This window comes from Erpetoichthys calabaricus, chromosome 4, assembly GCF_900747795.2.
Source record: "Erpetoichthys calabaricus chromosome 4, fErpCal1.3, whole genome shotgun sequence".
Taxonomy (NCBI): domain Eukaryota; kingdom Metazoa; phylum Chordata; class Cladistia; order Polypteriformes; family Polypteridae; genus Erpetoichthys; species Erpetoichthys calabaricus.
In genome coordinates this window covers 315,555,580-315,578,284 of record NC_041397.2, presented here as the reverse complement: position 1 = coordinate 315,578,284, position 22,705 = coordinate 315,555,580, and the positions used below count along the sequence as shown (strand labels likewise).

Here is a 22,705-nt window from a genome sequence, read left to right as displayed (position 1 = left end):
AACACAAAACAAGGTTTATGCAATAGTACACGTTTAGTCGTCAACACCATAACACACAATGTTATTGAAGCAAAACTTCTTACAGGATCACATTCTAGCAGTACTGTTCTGATTCCTACAATTGCCCTTACAAGTTCTGACCTAGAATTACCTTTTACAATTAAACGGCGACAGTTCCCCATTAAACCTGCATTTGCCATGACCATCAACAAATCACAAGGCCAAACCATGAACAAGGTTGGCATCTACCTCTCTGACCCCGTTTGTGGACATGGACAACTTTATGTGGTCTTCTCATGAGTTCGACGTTCATCTGACGTTAAAGTTAAGGTTATAAATGATCCATGCCAAGAGAAACTCATTCAAGAACAAGACACCATCTTTACTACTAATGTTGTGTACAAAGAAATTTTCCGATATATCTTTACACTGTGCCTTGCAATTTATTCTTGGCTTCCTATATGTGTCATCTACACCTTCACACTATGCTAAATCTCATACATTCATCACGCTATTTATAATTACCCAACACCAGGGGTTGGCGAGCGAAGCGAGCAGGGGGCGGAGCCCCCTAGTCTAATGCAGAAGGCCAAAAATATTGGATGTGATTTCTATAAGAGTTTTCTTGCATACTGTACAACACCCCTAGAGTGTGGCTTTTCTCCAGCACAGCTATGCACGGTCAGGAGATTAACAACCATCAATGAGAACCTGCTAAGAATAAAAGAAGGGAAGAAGATGAAGAAGTACAAGGAACAACAGAAAGAAAACAAAACTTCTACTTCGATAGAGGTACACATGAACTCCGCCCTGGTGATATTGTAAAGTGTAAGAATAAATACAGCACATGGACACAAACATGAACAGTATTAGAACAGTCACAGTCCTACATCATAAAACATACAGATATGCTGAGAAGAAACCTTTGGGACATTAAAACACCAGTGATCTCTAATCAGAACACAAAACACAAGTGAAACAAATGTTGACAAGAAGACAGATATAAACCAGGAAAGAACATCTCAGCTGCAAGCACAAATAACCAGAAGATCAACATGTCAAGTAAAATGACTTATTGAGACATGGTGAAGATTAAGATCACATTAATAACTGAGAAATGCTAAATTCTTTTAACAACTGTTCTCTAGGACAGTTTACAAGATGATGCCTTGTGCCCTGTGTTGGCTGGGATTGGCTCCAGCAGACCCCTGTGACCCTGTGTTCGGACTCAGCGGGTTGGAAAATGGATGGATGGATGGATTTTGATAGACAGATATTGTCTGTCACTTTTACAAAGGAAGAACGAAATTGAAGGTGCAGTCAACTCAGTGTGAGGCATAAGAGTTAAAAAGACAAGAAGAGAGAAAATAACAAACCGAATAGTAATAAAAGTACTTTACAAAATATACAAATTGCAAAGGTTGACTTAAGGTCTATATTGCACATTGGGAGAATGATATGGAGCAGTTTTATTTGAGTTCAGGGCCATGATTGCTTTTGGATAAAAGCTGTTTTTAAGGCGGTTTCTCCTGGTTTTCATTGCTCTGTATTTCTTGCCCAATGGCAAAAGCTGGAAGAGGCAATGACCGGGATGTGATGAATCCTGTGAAACGTCTATTGCTTTTTTGCGGCATCGGGAGGTGTAGATTTGTGGGGAGGGGTACAACCAATTGTTCTCTCCACTGTCCTGATGACCCTGTGGAGCGTGTTCCTTTCTGAAATGCTTGGAATGTCACAGATAGTTCAAAATGTTTATGTTTCTCAAAGCAGCATATGAAATGTGTAACATTATGTCATGTCATTGTCCAACCCGCTATATCCTAACACAGGGTCATGGGGGTCTGCTGGAGCTAATCCCAGCCAACACAGGGTGCAAGGCAGGAACAAACCTTGGGCAGGGCGCCAGCCCACCGCAGGGCACACACACACACTTGGACAATTTAAAATCGCCAATGCACCTAACCTGCATGTCTTTGGATTGTGGCAGGAAACCGGAGCACCCGGAGGAAACCTACGCAGACATGGGGAGAACATGCAAACTCCTGTGTAACATTAAGAAGCTTAAAAATAATGCCTTACTTTTCTTTAAGTGGGGAAGATGTAATGATAATTAGTAAGGTCTATTAATGAACATGTGCAATATGATTAGTAATGTGTTAAAGCGAAGTCTGCAAACCATGAGGTCTGATTTAGTGGGGGCTGGCCAAGCAGCCCCATGGTCTTGGAAACCCTGCAATTTTTTTTTTCTGTCCTCCCTGCCAATGCACCTTACTTTATTCTTTGTTATTTAGCATTGCTTAATCTTATTTTTAATAAACTTCACTTCATCTTGTAAAGCACTTTGAGCTACATTCTTTGTATGAAAATAAATGTTGGTGGTGGTGGTGTGCGGTGTACAAACGCTGACGAGAGCGACGTTTGGGGGTGGCAAGTGGGGCGACCGCCCAAGGCACCACGCGTGTCCCGCTCGAGCGGATTTGTTAAATTCTTCAGGTATATTTTGATAACGTCCGCGTGTTATCTTGTAAAAAATTAGCTGAATACTGTAATGAGAAAATTTATTTTTATTAAATTCATGCACAAGTTTATACAGTTCACACATACCGATAACAACGTTTGACTTAACCGGCCTCGCGTGGGGTTGGTCAGCCCTAGCTCCCCTCCCCCGCACACCCCTAAGGCCGCCTCTGGGTCACGCTAATGTGAGAGAGATCAGAGGTCTTGTTCAGAAATCGGACGCCATTTGAGACGGGCTTCCCCTCACTCAAACACTAACCTTAAGGTCAATAAAATAGGTCCCTGATGTTAAGTCACGATTTTACGGTTAAAATGATAACAGAAATGTGAAACCTACTTATATACCTAATCTAAATTATTGTGAAACAACCAAGTGGCGTCCGCTTTCTGAACAAGAGCCGAGATCAGTAGTATTTGATTACAAAAATCTTGTGTAAAAGTTAATGCTTCCAAGCGCTGTTTATTAAAAAGTTACAATCTCTTTCCATCCTGTGTAATAATTAAAATTACAGACCGAATAATATCACCACAGTTTAGTTCTGTAGCAAAGGGTGCCCTAGATGTCCTCGACTCCGTTATCTGGCTTATGTATCTGTAAAACTGTTAACTGTTGCTGCTGTGGCTGTGAATTATTACGCACGGTCCCTTTGACTCAGAATGTAAACAGCGTCCGGATACGGTCACTTGCAGTTGCGAAATGCCTGTCTGACCGTTACATTTGTGGACATGGAGTACCATAAAACATAACACCCACCTCTTACCTCTTTCCGCTGGTGACCACATCCGGACACAACCCTCTCCTCTGCTCGTTCCTTTTTCATTCTTCTCCAAAGACGTGTGTCCGCCCCATGCAAGACTGACCCCCCTTCTCACTGCACCACCAGTGTAATGCGATGGGTGTCACGTGACTGTCGTTAAGGGCGTTTCGTGATGTTGGGATTATATGACTGACCTTATACGTACTGCGGTTATACTCTGCTGCAGATATTTAATGTATTGTTGGTATTGCATACTTTAGTTGGGCTGTAGTTTGATACGACACGCACACACTTAAACGCGTTACCTACTGTAATCCGCTGTGGTGTTTTACAAACCGTTATTTCTAGATATTACAAATGGCTACACGGGCCATCAATATACTTTGATGACTTCTCGTATTACTTTTCGTGTTCTTTTGGAAACGAAACCAGGCTAACAATGAGTGTGTAACAAAGAATCATAAATCGTGAACATAACGATAAAAATCTCCTTTTTGATGAACTACCTAAAAGGACCGAGAAACGTACAGAAAACTCATTTTTTTCAGACGGCTAGTGAGTCATCGAAACTAATTCTCCACTTCAAGAACTGATTTTGTTTGTTCCTGTTATTTTTAATGAGCATCTGAAATGCGCCATGTTTTAATTGCCGCTTACCCCGGAAAAGACAGCGGACTACTCCTTGACTTGTTCAAAATGCGAGAAAGGCAAGTACTTTTTTTTTTGTATTGTATTGTACGTAATACGGCAGTATGCTTTTTATTTTATTAACCGTAAAAGCTTGAAAACAAAGCAAAACTAAACTGTTTTATGTAAATTTCGATAACTGAGATGTGCCACAAACCCACCCTCCTGTTGTGACACGCTTGCTCACTGGGATAAATTAAAAATGTTAACGAATTGTTTTTAAGTACTTCGGTTGCTTTTTATCCGATTACATTATTATATAAAGGATTTGTGAATGCTACAATTAAACTCGTACTTTTGAATCAATTTTCTGAAGTCTTTATTTTCACAGCGCTTGTAATATTTATTCATCTTGGTGTAATAATATGTTCCCAGAAAAAAGTTAGAAAATAAATTCTCAGAAATTCTAAGAATTACAGATACGTAGTTATGACCACTTACCATATGCTAACATTTAAAGAATACAAATGGCTGCATTAAAGACAAGTAGGAAGACCACATATATAAAGATCTATTTTAATAAATGTGATCATGGCAGTAGTGGATTGATATCAAATTGTTTTTTCGTTTCCGTCAAACATTTTAGGTGTTCTTTATTTACTTAAGGGTGCTGAATCCAAATATGACAACCGAACTGATTCAGGTTTTGAGAGATAAACGATTTAAAATTAAAAAAAAAAAAAAAAAAACTTTTTAGACCAAAAAAGTACCTATTTTGAAAATTTATTATTTGGACTTGAAAAAATATTTCACATATGTTTTAAATATTTTATTACTTACTAAAATTACAGTACTCATTTGGTAATGTTTCCATCCATCCATTATCTAACCCGCTATATCCTAACACAGGGTCACGGGGGTCTGCTGGAGCCAATCCCAGCCAACACAGGGCGCAAGGCAGGAACAAATCCTGGGCAGAGCGCCAGCCTGCCGCTGTTTGGTAATGTTTTCCTCTTCCAATACTGTCAGTGCCTAACATATCTCACTCCAATTGTCTCGGTGGAACAGCAACAACATCAAAGGCAACATTTATTCCCATAGTACGTTTTCATACAAAGAATGTTGCTAAAAAGTGCTTTACAAGATATCAAGGAATTACTCGTAAGAAAAAGAAATAAATTAGATAAGAATAATATTGAAAAATAAATAAATAGCCATACGAGCTTAAATAACAGACATAATTATATAAATAAATAAATAGCCATATGAGCTTAAATAACAGACATAATTATAAAAAAAGTAGGTCCTTATATATAATGTCATATTGTAAGTTTCTTTGTAACAGTAGAACACAATTAAAAAAAAAAACAAAAAACAAAATGAAATATAAAAGCACTAAATTGGTGAGTAAATAAAAAAACAAGACCTGCAGGATACAGCTGGGGCACCTGACTTCATCACATGACTTTGATCTCACTGCAAAACAGAAGAAATGGAAAAGAAAGCAGAACTGTAGAGATTAGTAAAGACTCCAAGTCCTTGAATATTATGATACTTTTATGGCTATACAGTGTATTAAGAGTACAACTAAAATGTCTTTAATGAGAAATTGACTAAATGAGATACCAGATTCCAGCATCACTTCACAAACTAAATATAGCCCTGACAGAGCTTGTCTCACCTTACACATACCCTTCAGTCAATTTAAAGTGATAAAAAAAGGAAGTCAGAACTTTAATTTGTAAATTGAAACCTATACTTGTGCTTTTGAACAGTCCAAAGAAACACTAGTTAAAAAACTGAATTCATGTTCAGTCATCATTCATTCTTAGTCTTCTCACTAGTTCATTACTGAGTGGTGCAGTTCCTAATGCACTAAAAATGTCAGGTATCAGTCCATTATTTAGAAGCTACAGCTAGACCCACATACACTTTATAATGATAGACCTACTTCATATTTACCTCAAAAATACTTGTCAAAGTAGTCACCTTACACATCACAATTTATTTGTGAAATTCCAGTCACAATATAGAAATGGCACATAACACGTGTTGTAAAGGACATTCTGATATCCTCTGACGAAGGAAATTCCACCGTAATTATGTTACATTTAAGCACAGCATTTGACACCAAATCAGTTCCAGTATGTACAGAAATATGCTGATTGGACTCATTTGGACTGGACTGATCGTTAAATGTGTCCCGCAGGGTTCAGTACTCAGACCTTTACTGTTTCCACTTAACAAGCTTCCAAACTATTATTAGATAACATTTCAATAATTTTCACTTGTTTACAGACAATACTCAGCTGGGCCTTTGTTTTAGACCAAATTATGTTTCTCTAATGGTATCCTTAATTATCCTCCATGGGAATGAAGGATCTGGAGAAACTGGTCATGATGCACATTCACCACAACATTCCTGCTACCCTGTATCAATCCATACTAGTTTACATACCAGTTTTCTATACTCACAAACATCTATGAGAAGCATGGAAGCATCTGTTGTATTTAAAATATGTTACCTAGCAATATTGTGAACTTTTTCAGTGATCACTTTTTCATCTTTTGTCTGTCCTCTTTAACAGACATCTACATATAACCCTTTTATTGGCGCTGAACATAATGCAAGGTAAGAATTTTATCCTTTACTGAAGTCCTAATTGCAGAAGCTTGGTAAAAAATCAATATGATGTTAAATGAGGCTACATTTAACTTCTTTTGCATGTTCTAATGAGAGTTGAAATCAGACCTATAATTTGAAACAGTCTCATGCTGCTTTTGAAGAATTCCCAAGTGCTGCCATATCCTTTGAGAAATACAGTATCATTATTTTCATCATGTCTGGAATGGATGTTCCAGGTTTTTGCATGTAACTCACTCTTTTTTCCTTGTGTGAACTTGCAGAGTCTGAAGAATACTTAAACGGTATAGGTTTAAATGTTTGGGTCCCCAGCGAGATCCCTGTTCAATCACAATGATACTAATTTTAAACTTATAAGATAAATGCAAAGGAAGTTAACATAATCATTCACTGATCATTAGCAATCTTGGTTAGGGTGCTCCTATAAGCAGTCTGGCCCCAACAGTCATGGTCTCTGGTATAAATGTCAGCTTCAATGTGTGTTATTTGTTTTGTAGAAGGGTGACCAGAGGGGGGCATCCAGGGCAGACTTAAGGTATCATCAGTAGTCTTTGTAGGGATCCTCCTCTATTCCAGGGTTGGAAGAGGAAAATACGTTAGTAGTTACGTCTCACCTATATTATTTCCCCAGTTAACTTCATCAGCAGAGCTTCCAACACATTGCTATAATGCACATGCATGGGTGAAAACAGTAGGCCTCAAAGTTTCTTTGAACTTGACCCTACCATGCTTCTTGTGTCAAATGGCCAACTGAATGTCACTAACAAGAAGAGATAGCGTAGCTATTTGCTAAACAAATTGACTGATGGACTGAATGGTCTCCTCGTGTTTGTCAAATTTCTTATGTTCTTATCCAAAGGCATTTCACAATTTTTACTTTTTCACTTTTATTCAAATCCATATTACTAAACGAGAATGGTAAACCGGATATGGACGCAGGGACCTGCCCGTGGACGCAGGAGACATAGTGCGCAGGCGCCACACAAAGCCCCTCACAGACTACGGAGTCCATGGAGACTACGAACGACATAACCACACAAACAACAGGAGTCAGCGCCCAACCCCAGAGTAAAATGGGACAGAATACGGAATCAAGAAAGGTTCACAAATCAAACCCGACATAATACGCCACCCCAGAGTAAAACGGGACAGACTACGGACTCCAGAAAGGGTCACAAATCAATTGGAGTACGGAAAGCGCAAGAAAATACACAAACACACTACACAGCTTGATCCACGCACCTCTAATGACCCACAAGCAAAAACACGATATAGTACAGAAACCCAACAAATACGGACTCCACAACATATTTGAATCAAATTAAGTGATACAATTACACAAACAACAGGAGTCAGCGCCCCACCCCAGAGTAGAACGGGACAGACTACGGAGTCCAGAAAGGGTCACAAATCAATTGGAGTACGGAAAGCGCCAGATAGTACGCAAACACACTACACATGCATGATCCACGCACCTCTAATAACCCGCAAGCAAAAGCACGATATAGTACAGAAACCCCACAAATACGGACTCCACAACATATTTGAAGCACATTACAGTGATACAATATTAACAGTGCAACCACACAAGACACAGGCACAACACAAAATTGGTAATACAGTAATCCCTCACTATATCGCGCTTCGCCTTTCGCGGCTTCACTCCATCGCGGATTTTATATGTAAGCATATTTAAATATATATCGCAGATTTTTCGCTGCTTCGCGGGTTTCTGCGGACAATGGGTCTTTTAATTTCTGGTACATGCTGCCTCAGTTGGTTTGCCCAGTTGATTTCATACAAGGGACGCTATTGGCAGATGGCTGAGAAGCTACCCGGCTTACTTTTCTCTGTCTCTCTTGCACTGACTTTCTCTGATCCTGACGTAGGGGGTGTGAGCAGGGGGGCTGTTCGCACACCTAGACGATACGGACGCTCGTCTAAAAATGCTGAAAGATTATCTTCACGTTGCTATCTTTTGTGCAGCTGCTTCCTGAAACGACATGCTGCCCGGTGCTTCGCATACTTAAAAGCTCGAAGGGCACGTATTGATTTTTGATTGAAAAACAAACTCTGTCTGTCTCTCTCTCTTTGTCTGCTCCTGACGGAGGGGGTGTGAGCTGCCGCCTTCAACAGCTTTGTGCCGCGGTGCTTCGCATACTTAAAAGCAGCCCTATTGATTTGTTTGCTTTTCTCTATCTCTGTGACAGCCTGTGCTCCTGACACGCACTCCTTTGAAGAGGAAGATATGTTTGCATTCTTTTAATTGTGAGACAGAACTGTCATCTCTGTCTTGTCATGGAGCACAGTTTAAACTTTTGAAAAAGAGACAAATGTTTGTTTGCAGTGTTTGAATAACGTTCCTGTCTCTCTACAACCTCCTGTGTTTCTGCGCAAATCTGTGACCCAAGCATGACAATATAAAAATAACTATATAAACATATGGTTTCTACTTCGCGGATTTTCTTATTTCGCGGGTGGCTCTGGAACGCAACCCCCGCGATGGAGGAGGGATTACTGTAAGAATAAACGGACACTCCGTATTAAAGGTTCGTCATCCTCACACGTGAAGACTATACAGCATAAGTGAATCATCACATTACAATCATACATTATTAACAATTCAACCACAGAAAACACTACGTATTAACAGTAAGTACAATCCATTATCAATATTACTAACGCTAAACAAGGAAGAACTAATGGAGTTGCGCTCACACCTCCAAAACAATAGACTAGATACCACTGTTAACGCAACGGGCTATATTATGTCCAAAGAATATTGATGTTGATCACATAAATAACCAAGTCATTGCATTACTTCCTGGAGAAAGCTACCTCTTTCTAAGTACTGACAAAGTTGATTCTGAAGACGAGATTGAACATGTTAATTTCCCCTTACAACATCTGAACACTATTAACCCAACACAATCTTAACCTTAAAATCGGAACAATTGTCATGCTATTAAGAAACCTTAATACTAAACAGGGTTTATGCAACGGTACACGTTTAGTCATCAACACCATGACAAACAAAGTTATTGAAGCAAAAATACTTACAGGATCACATACTGACAATACTGTTTTAATTCCTAGAATTAACCTTACAAGTTCTGCCCTTGAATTGCCATTTACACTTGAGCAACGCCAATTTCCCAGTAAACCTGCATTTGCCATGACAATCAACAAATCCCAAGCACAGACCATGGACAAAGTTGGCATATACCTCTCTGAGCGCGTATTTGGACATGGACAACTTTATGTAGCCTTCTCATCAGTTCGGTGTTCATCTGACATTAAAGTTACAGTTATAAATACTCCAATACCAGGGAAAACTCATTCAAGGACAACAAACCATCTTTACTACAAATATTGTATATAAAGAGATATTCCAATAAATCTTTGTGATTTACCATACAATACGTTCTTTACTTCCTATCCACCGTCTGAAACTGCGGAGGCAAAGCAGGCACGGGTTCAAACCGAACGGGCTCAACTGACGGATATACGCCTACAACGCGCGTCTCAAACCGCAGAAGCAGGGCAAGCACGGGTTCAGAACAACGCAAGCTCCTACAATGCCCGTCTGAAACTACGGCTGCCCAGCGGGCACGGGTTCAAAACACCGGGGGTAGGCGAGCAAAGCGAGCAGGGGGCGTAGCCCCCTTGTTCTGTTCTAAAAGGAGATAATTTGTATCAGATTCTTGTAGTGTTCTTGCTTTCCAATGTCAATATCCAGTCTTGTGCTGTCAGCATAAAGGCTTAATTCTCCAAACCACAGGTAAACCAAAAAACTTCCCTTGCTGATGTGAAGGATTGGATCTACATGAATAGAGACTGATATTTTGACAGTAATAATCTTTGGAGAAATGCACAAACATTTACATTAAACTGAGTCAAAGAATACAAAACACATGCATAACTGACCTACAAAGTGGAACTATATACAAAATTAAAATAAAATTAGAAAAACACTGTATTAAAATATCTACTCTTTTAAATAACATCCTCCAAAATAACATCAAGTCAAGTTTTGAAAGTCCCTAAAGTCCTCCTGTCCACCACACTACTTTGTCCCTTATATCATGTGTCTGTGGTTCTCTGTAAAGAAAAACTTCCTAATGTTTCTGTGAAATTTACCTTAATAAATTTCCAACTGTGTCCCTGTGTTCTTGATGAACTCATTTTAAAGTCACCATCTCGATCCACTGGACTAATTCCATTCATAAAGTTAAACACTTCAAATCATGTCTGCTCTTCATCTCCTTTAAAGGCTTAGCTCTTTTAATCTTTCCTCATAACTCATCCTCTGTAACCCTGGAATCAGCCTAGTCGCTCTTCTCTGGACCTGTTCTAGTGCTGCTATGTCCTTTTTTGTAGCCTGGAGACCCAAACTGCACACAGCACCCCAGATGAGGCCTCACCAGCGTGTTATAAAAGTTTGAGCAGAACCTCCTGTGACTTCTACTGCATACATGAAGGCACAATATAACCTGACATTCTGTTAGTCGTCTTAATGGTTTCTGAAAACTGTCTAGAAGTCAATAGCTTAGAGTCCACTACGACTCCTAAATCCTTCTCATAAGGTGCACTCTCGATTTGTGTATTCAGACCTCACATTTGTACTTCCTACTTTTAATACCTTATAATTATTTACTTTAAAATTTCGTCTGTCACAAATCTGGTCGTCACCTAATTCTGGTAAGGTTCCTTTCACCATAACCCTATGTAATCTGTGGTTTAGCCAATTCCATACTATGAACTTCATTGTTGACTTTACACTGCAGACATGGTCCCGACATTTATGTAGTCAAACTTTCTGGACCTCAACTACAGATACCAAAAGTCTGATAACTTACTCATAGATCATTAGAGATGCCTGAAAGTAACACATTTTGGCCATAAAAAGAGTGAAAAATCAGACTAGGACACTATTTGCGACCACGAAACTCTTGAAATCATGCTGAGCAAGTACCAACAGGGCCAGACATGATGGTGGCTGGATAGCCTTCTTTCTTTGATGTGTCCATGAAGGTTAATTTACCTTAACTCCTTTGGAAAAGAAACTGAAATAATATTCATGACTAATAAATACTTTTTTTCTCAGTTCATTTTGATCTCAACATAGGGAAACACCAGATTAGATCACATCATTTCCATAGTTTAAAAAAGAGAGCACATTCTGTGAAACAATGATAACAACATAAAAGTGAACGAAGTGAAAGCACACAATTACAGTGGTGTGAAAAACTATTTGCCCCCTTCCTGATTTCTTATTCTTTTGCATGTTTGTCACACAAAATGTTTCTGATCATCAAACACATTTAACCATTAGTCAAATATAACACAAGTAAACACAAAATGCAGTTTGTAAATGGTGGTTTTTATTATTTAGGGAGAAAAAAAAATCCAAACCTACATGGCCCTGTGTGAAAAAGTAATTGCCCCCTGAACCTAATAACTGGTTGGGCCACCCTTAGCAGCAATAACTGCAATCAAGCGTTTGCGATAACTTGCAATGAGTCTTTTACAGCGCTCTGGAGGAATTTTGGCCCACTCATCTTTGCAAAATTGTTGTAATTCAGCTTTATTTGAGGGTTTTCTAGCATGAACCGCCTTTTTAAGGTCATGCCATAGCATCTCAATTGGATTCAGGTCAGGACTTTGACTAAGCCACTCCAAAGTCTTCATTTTGTTTTTCTTCAGCCATTCAGAGGTGGATTTGCTGGTGTGTTTTGGGTCATTGTCCTGTTGCAGCACCCAAGATCGCTTCAGCTTGAGTTGACGAACAGATGGCCGGACATTCTCCTTCAGGATTTTTTGGTAGACAGTAGAATTCATGGTTCTATCTATCACAGCAAGCCTTCCAGGTCCTGAAGCAGCAAAACAACCCCAGGCCATCACACTACCACCACCATATTTTACTGTTGGTATGATGTTCTTTTTCTGAAATGCTGTGTTCCTTTTACGCCAGATGTAACGGGACATTTGCCTTCCAAAAAGTTCAACTTTTGTCTCATCAGTCCACAAGGCATTTTCCCAAAAGTCTTGGCAATCATTGAGATGTTTCTTAGCAAAACTGAGACGAGCCCTAATGTTCTTTTTGCTTAACAGTGGTTTGCGTCTTGGAAATCTGCCATGCAGGCCGTTTTTGCCCAGTCTCTTTCTTATGGTGGAGTTGTGAACACTGACCTTAATTGAGGCAAGTGAGGCCTGCAGTTCTTTAGACGTTGTCCTGGGGTCTTTTGTGACCTCTCGGATGAGTCGTCTCTGCGCTCTTGGGGTAATTTTGGTCGGCCGGCCACTCCTGGGAAGGTTCACCACTGTTCCATGTTTTTGCCATTTGTGGATAATGGCTCTCACTGTGGTTCGCTGGAGTCCCAAAGCTTTAGAAATGGCTTTATAACCTTTACCAGACTGATAGATCTCAATTACTTCTGTTCTCATTTGTTCCTGAATTTCTTTGGATCTTGGCATGATGTCTAGCTTTTGAGGTGCTTTTGGTCTACTTCTCTGTGTCAGGCAGCTCCTATTTAAGTGATTTCTTGATTGAAACAGGTGTGGCAGTAATCAGGCCTGGGGGTGGCTACGGAAATTGAACTCAGGTGTGATACACCACAGTTAGGTTATTTTTTAACAAGGGGGCAATTACTTTTTCACACAGGGCCATGTAGGTTTGGATTTTTTTTCTCCCTAAATAAAAAAAAACATCATTTAAAAACTGCATTTTGTGTTTACTTGTGTTATATTTGACTAATGGTTAAATGTGTTTGATGATCAGAAACATTTTGTGTGACAAACATGCAAAAGAATAAGAAATCAGGAAGGGGGCAAATAGTTTTTCACACCACTGTATACCAAAACCTCACACATAGAATTCTGACTTTCGCCAGCTGTCTGGGATGAGGAATCACCTAAATGTAAAAGGAGAACCAGAAATATCTCACCTCATCTCATTTTCTTAATCGCTTTTCCTGGTGAGGGTCACAGATGGACTAGACATATCTGTTTTATTAATAGATGGTTCACTAAGGGAATCATGATTTTTTTTTTTTTTTGCAAAATAATGAAAGTTGTACAGCTGAAACATTTCATCTGTAATCTTCACTAAAAGATTTAGCACAGCTCATAGATTCCCAAGAAATAAATGGAATAAATATTTTACTGAAGCTTTTACAAAAGAATAAATCATTGGAATGCCTCAGGCACAGGCAAAGTAAGAACATGTCAAGAACCTGTTAGTCACTGTACTTTTTTTTTTTTGTCATTTTTTAATAAAAAATATGTTTTGTTCTATTTATATTTTTTATAATTTGTACTCAAATTGCCAATGAATTGTTTTTTCCATAGGAGGAACTGTTTTGCAATTTTCTTTCAATGGTGCGGCCATATTCTTTATAGCAGCTATGTGCACTGTGGGTCGAATGTTCCTGCTGTGATTGGTGTGTGATGTCACTGCAAAGCTGCAGTAATCTCACCAAATTTTGGATAAAAAATAATGGAGGACATGTCTAAGATTAGTGATTCTCCATTTCAAACATCTAATGCTAGGAAAAGTGTTTTGTTTGGTAATGATTTTGTATTTGGTTATCATGATAATTCTTAGTTCACATCTTATTTTAAGTATGTTACTCTTGACTCCCTTGTTTTATGCTTTGCCTGTCTTTTGAGGTTCCTTTGGGTAATCACTTTTAAAAACAGCATTTATTCTCTGCAAGTCAAATATATGTGTGGTTGCATGAGCTAAAGTCCAAAAGAAATACTATATCTCAGTTCAGATATTTTAGAACAGAAGATTCAGATGTACTTCAGCCCCTGAAAGCATTTTAAGACCCTCACAGATTTCACTAGTGGTGCTGAAAGAATTCAAACTTATCTATATATATAATTCACTAAGGCACGCAAGACACCATGGAGTACGCAAGACAGAGCCCCGCCCACCAACTCTAAGACCATGGGATACGACAACTCACAGAGCCACGCCCACCAACTCTAAGAACTCACTAAGTCCATGGCAAATAAGACAGAGCCACGCCCCCCAACAATTCACTAAGCAGCCAACCATGGCACACGCACGACAGAGCCACACCCGCCAACAATCGAGCGAGAGCGAAAGCATTTGCCAAGAATGTTTTCATTAATCAAGAACGAAAGTCGGAGGTTCGAAGACGATGACATACCGTCGTAGTTCTGACCATAAACGATGCCGATAGGCGATCCGGCGGCGTTATTCCCATGACCCGCCAGGCAGCCAACTGGGTAACGAAAGTCTTTGGGTTCCGGGGAGAGTATGGTTGCAAAGCTGAAACTTAAAGGAATTGATGGAAGGGCACCACCAGGTGTGGAGACTTTCGCTTAATTTGACTCAACACGGGAAACCTCACCCGGCCCGGACACGGAGAGGATTGACAGATTGATAGCTCTTTCTCGATTCTGTGGGTGGTGGTGCATGACTGTTCTTAGTTGGTGGAGCGATTTGTCTGGTTAATTCCGATAACGAATGAGACTCCCTCCTGCTAAATAGTTACGCGACCCCCGAGCGGTCGGCATCCAACTTCTTAGAGGGACAAGTAGCTTTCAGCCACGTGAGATTGAGCAATTACAGGTCTGTGATGTCCGCTGCTGCACGCGCGCTACATTGAATGGATCAACGTGTGTCTACCCGGCGCCGAGAGGCATGGGTAAGCTGTTGAACCCCATTCCTGATGGGGACCGGGGCTTGCAATTGTTCCCCACGAACGAGGAATTCCCAGTAAGTGCGGGTCATACACTCGCACTGATTAAGTCCCAGCCCTTTGTACACACCCCCTGTCGCTACTACCATGGTCGGGTGACTTGGTGGATTATATATAGAAAAGCAGCCAGAACCGAAAAGAACAATAAAAAGTCAACATGGCTCAGAGGTGCATGTGGACTGTACACAGACGAAAGCGACTCAGGTGAGGAGTTGGGGGCGGCCACACGAGCAGGCAGTGCGTACTGAACGATGACTAAGAAATCAGCAGACTAGAATGGCGGGATTAGGAGGGGCGGAATGGGCGTCCTACCCCCCCCCCCCCCCCCCTTTCCGCCATCCAGTCCCGTCCCTCGCTCTTTTCATTCACCTACAGTCGTATCCTCAAACCCACCCCATTTGGACAACTGTGTCTTTCAGGAAGTGTTCACCCATCAATACATAATTATGCGGCCTAGTTATTTATAAATTTCTACACCAGTAATCACTTCAAAAAAGTAGAAGTCCTTAGTATGACCCCATTATTATAATAATAATAATACGTTTTATTTACATAGCGCCTTTCCCATGCTCAAGGCACTTACAGAATATAATAAAGAACGGCAGGGAATAGCATTTGTATAGCATTGTACAAACCAGATAAATAAATAAAGAAGATTAAGACAGTGAATTATTTACTGTATAGCCCAATAAGCCTTGATTCTAACCCAAGTAAAATTATACAAATTACTAGCTGATTACCCAGTGGCTTCGCTGACCGAGTGCAAGGGAAAAAAATAAAATGTATTCTATAAGTTATTAAACAGTAAAACATTAACATTTAAGAAGTAAAGATACATTGAGCACCACCGGAGTGGTTTCGGGTAAACTACATTTTAAAGGCGCTATAACACAACAGGTAAGTTGTACTAACAGCAGCTAAAATGTATTTGGATCATCTCTCGGTAGTAGATCACTTGTGAAAGGCGCTACACGACCGCTGTGGTACAGAAATTACATTTTCTATGTGATCGTCCAAATTTCTGCCTGACAACCTTGCAGTATGTGCGTGTGATTTACTTCTTAAAATAATTCATCACAAAAGCAACCTTGAATGTTGCGGGGGTTTTAGTGACCCGAACTCACCTTAAGTAAGGACAGTAAGTAGTCGTGCATGGCAATTTACAATCAGAGTCGTGCTTCGATGGCGCCGATTAAACTCATTCCAAACGATTTCCACTCTCCCAGGAGCCGACGGGGCACTTGAAGTGTCACAAACAGTGCGAGAAGAGAGGACGCTGCCCAAAAACTGCGAAGCAGCCCGACATTCCACGCCTCCCAGCGTCCACTTTGTTCTCACGACCCCTGGCTAGTGATGGGCCGCTCGATTCTGAGGTTTCGACACTGGGTCGAACTTTCGAATCATGTTTTTAACGTTTTTTTCATTTAGCGCATGCGGTGTGTGTCACTACCTGGTTCCCGTTGCCAGCCCGATCTGCGTGCGCGTTCGCATTGAAAGGCTACGTTATCACACTTTACGGTGCTGCCCAATCTGTTTAACGCATGCGTGAAATACGCCCATCACGTAATTTTGAGGCACGCTAGCGTAATGACGTCATTGATATCCGCGCCTTAGACATAGAATTACTAGACGCCTCATGAATAGCAGCATCGTACGTCAACGTCTCCGCCATTTTGCGAGTGGCACTGCTGTGGATTGAAGTAATGGATAAAGATGCCTCATGCAAGTGCTGCTTGGGATTGTACAAACCGCTGTACGCTCCAAACCAGATCACAGGGATTACATTTCATAGGTAAAGCTGAACAATTATTTTGGTAATATTTGGCCATTAGAAAATCCTGTTTTATAATCTTAACTTTAGCTACGCCAGGCTAAACTAACAAAGCTATGCATGTATGTGCTCAAGTGAGCCTCCAAACAACGTTTTGGCTAAACGTATTTGGTCACTAACTATGTAGATTGTTGTTAGCTGTTAACATTTCTCAAACGTTCAAAGTTTCCCAAAGAAATCCACCTTAGGAAGCAGTGGGAGGTAGCCCTTAGACGGAATTTTAAGAAAGCTGTCCTGTGATGTGTGCCATGCTAGTTTGGTAACAGATGCTGTACCGGTATCAGATGATCAAACCTACCACTTGCTCACATTAAAAAAACAAAGGAGGTTTGATGATTCCTTCTGAGGGTCCAGTCAATGTGGTCAAAGTAGCTGAGCGTGTTATCCGACAGTCGACATTAGGGCAAGCTGTCAGTGGATCTTTGATCAATCAGTTTGTTCGGGCTGAGATTGGTTCAGATGATGGAGCACACTGAGGAAACACAGTTTGAAATTGACAACCATCATTTCATCCTCATGTCTTTATTTGTGTCTGTCTTCCACAAACTAAGGCTGCACCATATTGCCAGACTGAATACTCTCAAATTACAGGATCTGAGTGAGCAAGCGGGAGTGTAAGTCTGGAGGAGATCAGTGAGTTTGTGGAGAGCTTTAAATGCTAAGAGCGGTATTTTGTATCGTATTCTGTAGTTAACAGGGAGCCAGTGAAGTTGAGAGAGAAGAGGTGTAATATGTTCACTGGGTTTAGAACAGCAGGTTATTATCCTGGCAGCAGAATTTTGAAGAAGTTGTAAGTGATGGATAAGAGCTGCCAGATAGAATAGCATTACGGTAATCTATACGTGAGGTGACTAGGGCATTAAACAATACTTCAGTACTGTGTTACGTAAGAACAGGACGAAGTCTAGAAATGTTTCGGAGATGGAAGAAGGCAGTCCGAGAAATGTTACTTATATGTGAGGAATTATTTAATAATAATAATTATTATTATATAATAATTGCCATTATTAGTGTGTAAATTGATATAAATAATTGCATTTAAACGGCACGCCAACATCTGTTGTATGTAAACGTTATTGTTTTTTCATCAGAAAACCCGGTTTCCACGTCTACCTGTATTAGTTTAAATGGCACTTTTGCCACTTCCAATATGACGGACTCGATGACATATCGTGTCGACTGGGCAACACAGTGAATGCGGCGTCTATCTAGTCTATGATCTGCGCAGTCAGCAGTCGATTCGGTCACTCGCTCGTCTGCTGAACTGCTTTGGCTCAAAGCGTAAAAGCAGTTGTCCGTGCTACAGCGGTAATGTGTGCTAACGCTATAGTTCAAATCCTAATTGGGGCTCGCATATGTTAAAATAAGGACTTTGTATAAAACAGTTATGTAGTACTTGTCTGTAAGATAACATATATTTTGGAGACATTATGAACGATTTACACGAGGCACCTTTTTCCTTGGTGCAGAATCGTGTCCACCTAGAATCTGTAATAAACTGATGAGCATATTTTGCGTAAGGTAGTTCGTATTATAACAATCCAGAATCTACTCTACCCCATGTCGATCATATCAGAGAGGCTAAGAAACGCTTCACTAAAGCCGATGTGGTCATTACACCAGTATATGCGCAAGACACTCTCATTAAACGTTTTTACTATTCAGTGATTCCCAGATCTGTAGCTGATTTGTATTATTGATTTCCAAAAAGCAATGCGAGTAAAAGCGTGTGCTACATAACTAATCACAACTGTCTTTCAGCGCCATCAACAGTGTCTTCTGCGTTAATGAGACAAAAAAGTTGTAAAGAAACTTTGCGAATTCATCCAGAGGTGGAAATAAAGATCACTCAAGTACTGACAAGAAGGAACTGCTGGATAAGCACATCTGGAGGCAAACTTTCAAAAAAGCACCTGATTTTGCCAGCAACATCCTTTCCTTCTGAATGCATCTTATCAAAGGCATAAATGGGATTGGGGCTAAATAAGTAATCTTCCGAACTGCAGCACAACAGACTAAATCATTGATGTAAATTGAATTATTGAAAGACTAAGCTTTTGTCGTTTCTGTATTCTTAAACCACTACGGGGCTCCGCCCCCTGCTCGCTTCGCTCGCCAACCCCTGGTGTTGTGAAATTACAAAGAGCGTGATGTATGAATGAGATATAGCATAGTGTGAAGGTGTAGATGACGCATATAGGAAGCAAATAAAGTTGTCCATGTCCCAAAACGGGCTCAGAGAGGTAGATGCCAACTTTGTCTATGGTTTGTCCTTGTGATTTGTTGATGGTCATGGCAAAGGCAGGTTTAATGGGGAACTGTCACCGTTTAAGTGTAAAAGGTAATTCCAGGTCAGAACTTGTAAGGTCAATTCTAGGAATCAGAACAGTATTGTTAGCATGTGATCCTGTAAGAAGTTTTGCTTCAATAACATTGTGTGTCATGGTGTTGACGACTAAACGTGTACCATTGCATAAACCCTGTTTAGTGTTAAGGTTTCTTAATAGCATGATTATTGTTCCGTTTTTAAGGCTAAGGTTGTGTTGTGGTAATCCGGCTGGGTTAATAGTGTTCAAATATTCTAAGGGGAAATTAAGATGGTCATTGTCGTCATCAGAGTCAACTTTGTCAGAGCTTAGAAAGAGCCGTGCCTCTCGAGGAAGTAATGAAATGACCTGGTTATTAATGTGATCAACATTAATATTTTTTGGACATAATATAGTTCGTTGTGTTAAAAGGGGTATATGGTGTAATGAGATTGCTGTTCCAAATATCTCCGTAACTCTTTTGAAAGCAATGCCAATTGTCTGCGTGTTTTAAGGTGGACTGAAGAATAGCCGAGCGCATGGAATGTGGAACAATAGCTAAGCACTGTGTAAAATCTCGTCCTAATAAAAGTACCTTTCCTCCAAAGGGAATATTATTAATCATCAACGTTTGTAGAAGTTTATCAATGGTGTTGAGTAAGTGAGTGGATGCCATTAGATGCAAAAGCAAATGAACTATTGTAGGATCTAATGCAGTTCATAAAGTTTTTACTTTCAGGTACTTCGTTAGTTAGAAGGTTCTGTAGATATGTAGGATATGAATGTAAAGGAGGCAGTCTAATTTGACCCTTTTGACAACAACGTGTAAATTCATTACTTGTATTGCCAGTTGTTTCTTCAGGGAAGTTAAGTGAATGACAATGATTGCAAATGACATTCATTAATCCCAATGAATTTTCATGAATAGTGGACTCATTATTGAACGCGTTGTCAGCTAACTGGCGCAATCGTTTAGCAGGTGTCTGTCGTTGATGTCCTTGACGTGTATCTTTTGTCTGTGCCGTTTGAGAGGCGCGTCGTTGTATGTGCAGGATTTGGGACGTGCTATTCTGGAGCTGTAATCGATTTGCCTGTGCTGTGTGAGAAGCCCGTTGTAGTTTACGGCGTGCATTGTTTGTATTGAGCCTTGCCCGTTTTTGTATGTCGGTTAGTCGAGCTGTCTCTTTTTGGAGCCTTGCCTGCTTGTTTTCCGGCATTTCAGATGCGCGTTGTAGACGTCTGCGTTTATTTATTTTGTCCCTTCACTGCCATTTTTGTATCTCTGAGACTCGAGGTGTTTCGTTTTGAACCCTTGCCTGTTTCGATGCAGCACTTTGAGACGCGCGCTGCATGCATCTTCGTTCATTGTGTCTGTCCATCTGCGCTCGTTTCTGTAACTGTGTTAGTTAAGGTTTGCGTTTTTGGAGCCGAGACATATTTTCTTCCGGGGTTTCAGAAGCGCGTTGTAGGCGCCGATGTGTATTGTTTTTTTTCATGCGGGTTCGTGTGTTTGGTCCCGTCACTCGAGCCGTATCGTTTTGTACCCGTGATCGTGAATTCATGACTTGTTTGTTCTTCAGCGTTAGAAATATGGATAAGTAATAAGGAGGATCGCACTCACTGTTAATATGGAGCCTTTTCTGTGGTTGAACGGTTAATAGTGCATCAGTGTAATGAGATCGACCTATGCTGCATAATTTGAATGTGTTCAGATGACGTATGTTTAATACGGACGGTTCGTTCAGTAATGGGACTTTGTGTCTCATTTCTTATTTATGTTAGTGTGGTCGTGGGTCCGAATCCTCCTTTTTGTGTATGTTTCGTGTGCTATGTCTGTAGTCTGTCCCGTTTCGTGTCCAATGGGTTTGTGTGGCGCTCGCGTCTGACTTCTTTTTTTTTGTGTGTGCTAGGGGCGCGTTGCCTCACTTTTTTTATCTCTGTTAGTGGAGGGGGTGTTTGTGTGTCGTGGGTCTGAATCCTCTTCTTTGTGTGCGTACCGTTTCGTGTGCTATGTGGCACTTGCGTCTGACTCCTTTCTTTTTGGTGTTCTAGGGGCGCGTCGCCTCATTTCTTATTTCAGTTACTGGAGGGGAGCTTTGTGTGTCGTGGGTCTCAATTCTCTTCTTTGTGTGTGTTCCGTTTCGTGTGCCATGGGCTTCGTGCGGCGCTGTGTGCAGTGCCGGCGTCTGACTCCTTTTTTCTGTGTGCTATGGGCGCCTCATTTCTTATTTTACGTTGCTTTCCATCCGGTTTCCGTTGCTTGGAAGGGGGGTTTTGTGGGGGCGCCTGCGCAGTACGTCTTTTGCGTCCACGGCCCATGTCCGGATGTCCCTGCGTCCATCCGGTTTACCATTCTCGTTTAGTAATATGGATCTTCCAGTTCCACAGTCCCCCGCAGTCACTGTCACATTTAACGTTCCCTGCTCCTTACATGTCTTGTTACCCAAAGCATCAACACTCAGTTTCATTCAAGGCTTTACCGTCCTTCCTTTCATAGACATAAAATAAGACACACATTTCCTCTACATACGTGTCCAATAATAATAGTAAACTGGCAGGAACGAGAAAAAGCACAAGATGGGAATATTCATGACAAGAGCCTGGGCATCAGGGTGAGGATGTGCCTTGTGACCCATTACGTGAGCTTGTGTGCCACCCCTCAGTTGCGCTGGCACACATTACACTGGGGGGCAAATGCAATGGAGAATACTGACAGTGTACACCTTCAGAAGTGGAATAAATCAACTGTATAAATAGAACATTTCAGATAAATGATACATTTTTTTAATCATAAACAATGCAACATAACTATTATATGTGTTGTTACTTTTTATTTATTCTCACCAAACGTTACATATCTACATGGGAAATGAACATGGGTAATATGTTTATAATCATTCTCATTAAAATACCCTGTCAAAATATATTAATGAGCAAATTGAGACACATTGGCCTTTAGGAAATATCAAAAAGCGTATGCGCTGTCATTTAGGACAGAATGCATTGTTAACGTCACGCACTCTCTACTGACGAGATGTCACGAAAAAAAAAGAAACAGCACAGTCCATGCAAACTCACAGCCTCCTTGATTTTTGACCTTATGATTAATTGTCAATATCAAATCAATAAAGTCATTTTAAGAAGATGACAAGTTTGCTATAGTCGGTTCAATTAACGCTCCTTTTAAAAAGTTTGCTTATACAGAATATAAAACAGAATCTCGATGATATGGGACTTGCGAGTAGTAACGAATAATATAGTATGTGACACTGAGAAATTATAATTCC

The 22,705-nt window shown here is 40.4% G+C and overlaps 1 protein-coding gene and 1 long non-coding RNA gene across 2 annotated transcripts in view; one reads left to right on the top strand and one right to left on the bottom strand.

Moving 5' to 3' along the window:
- The window catches only part of LOC114641115 (uncharacterized), a 28,657-nt gene extending 11,875 nt beyond the window's left edge, over window positions 1-16,782 (bottom strand). The window contains exons 1-2 of the long non-coding RNA XR_003714250.2: window positions 16,406-16,782; window positions 5,329-5,378 (exon numbers count right to left, since the gene is read on the bottom strand). This is a non-coding gene — a long non-coding RNA (uncharacterized LOC114641115). The remainder of the gene's footprint in view (window positions 1-5,328; window positions 5,379-16,405) is intronic.
- Window positions 1-22,705, top strand: part of LOC114669708 (CD276 antigen homolog) — a 258,191-nt gene that overhangs the window by 209,614 nt on the left and 25,872 nt on the right. The window contains exon 2 of the mRNA XM_051926026.1: window positions 6,491-6,534. Coding sequence (XP_051781986.1) covers window positions 6,491-6,534 — 44 coding nt within the window. The remainder of the gene's footprint in view (window positions 1-6,490; window positions 6,535-22,705) is intronic.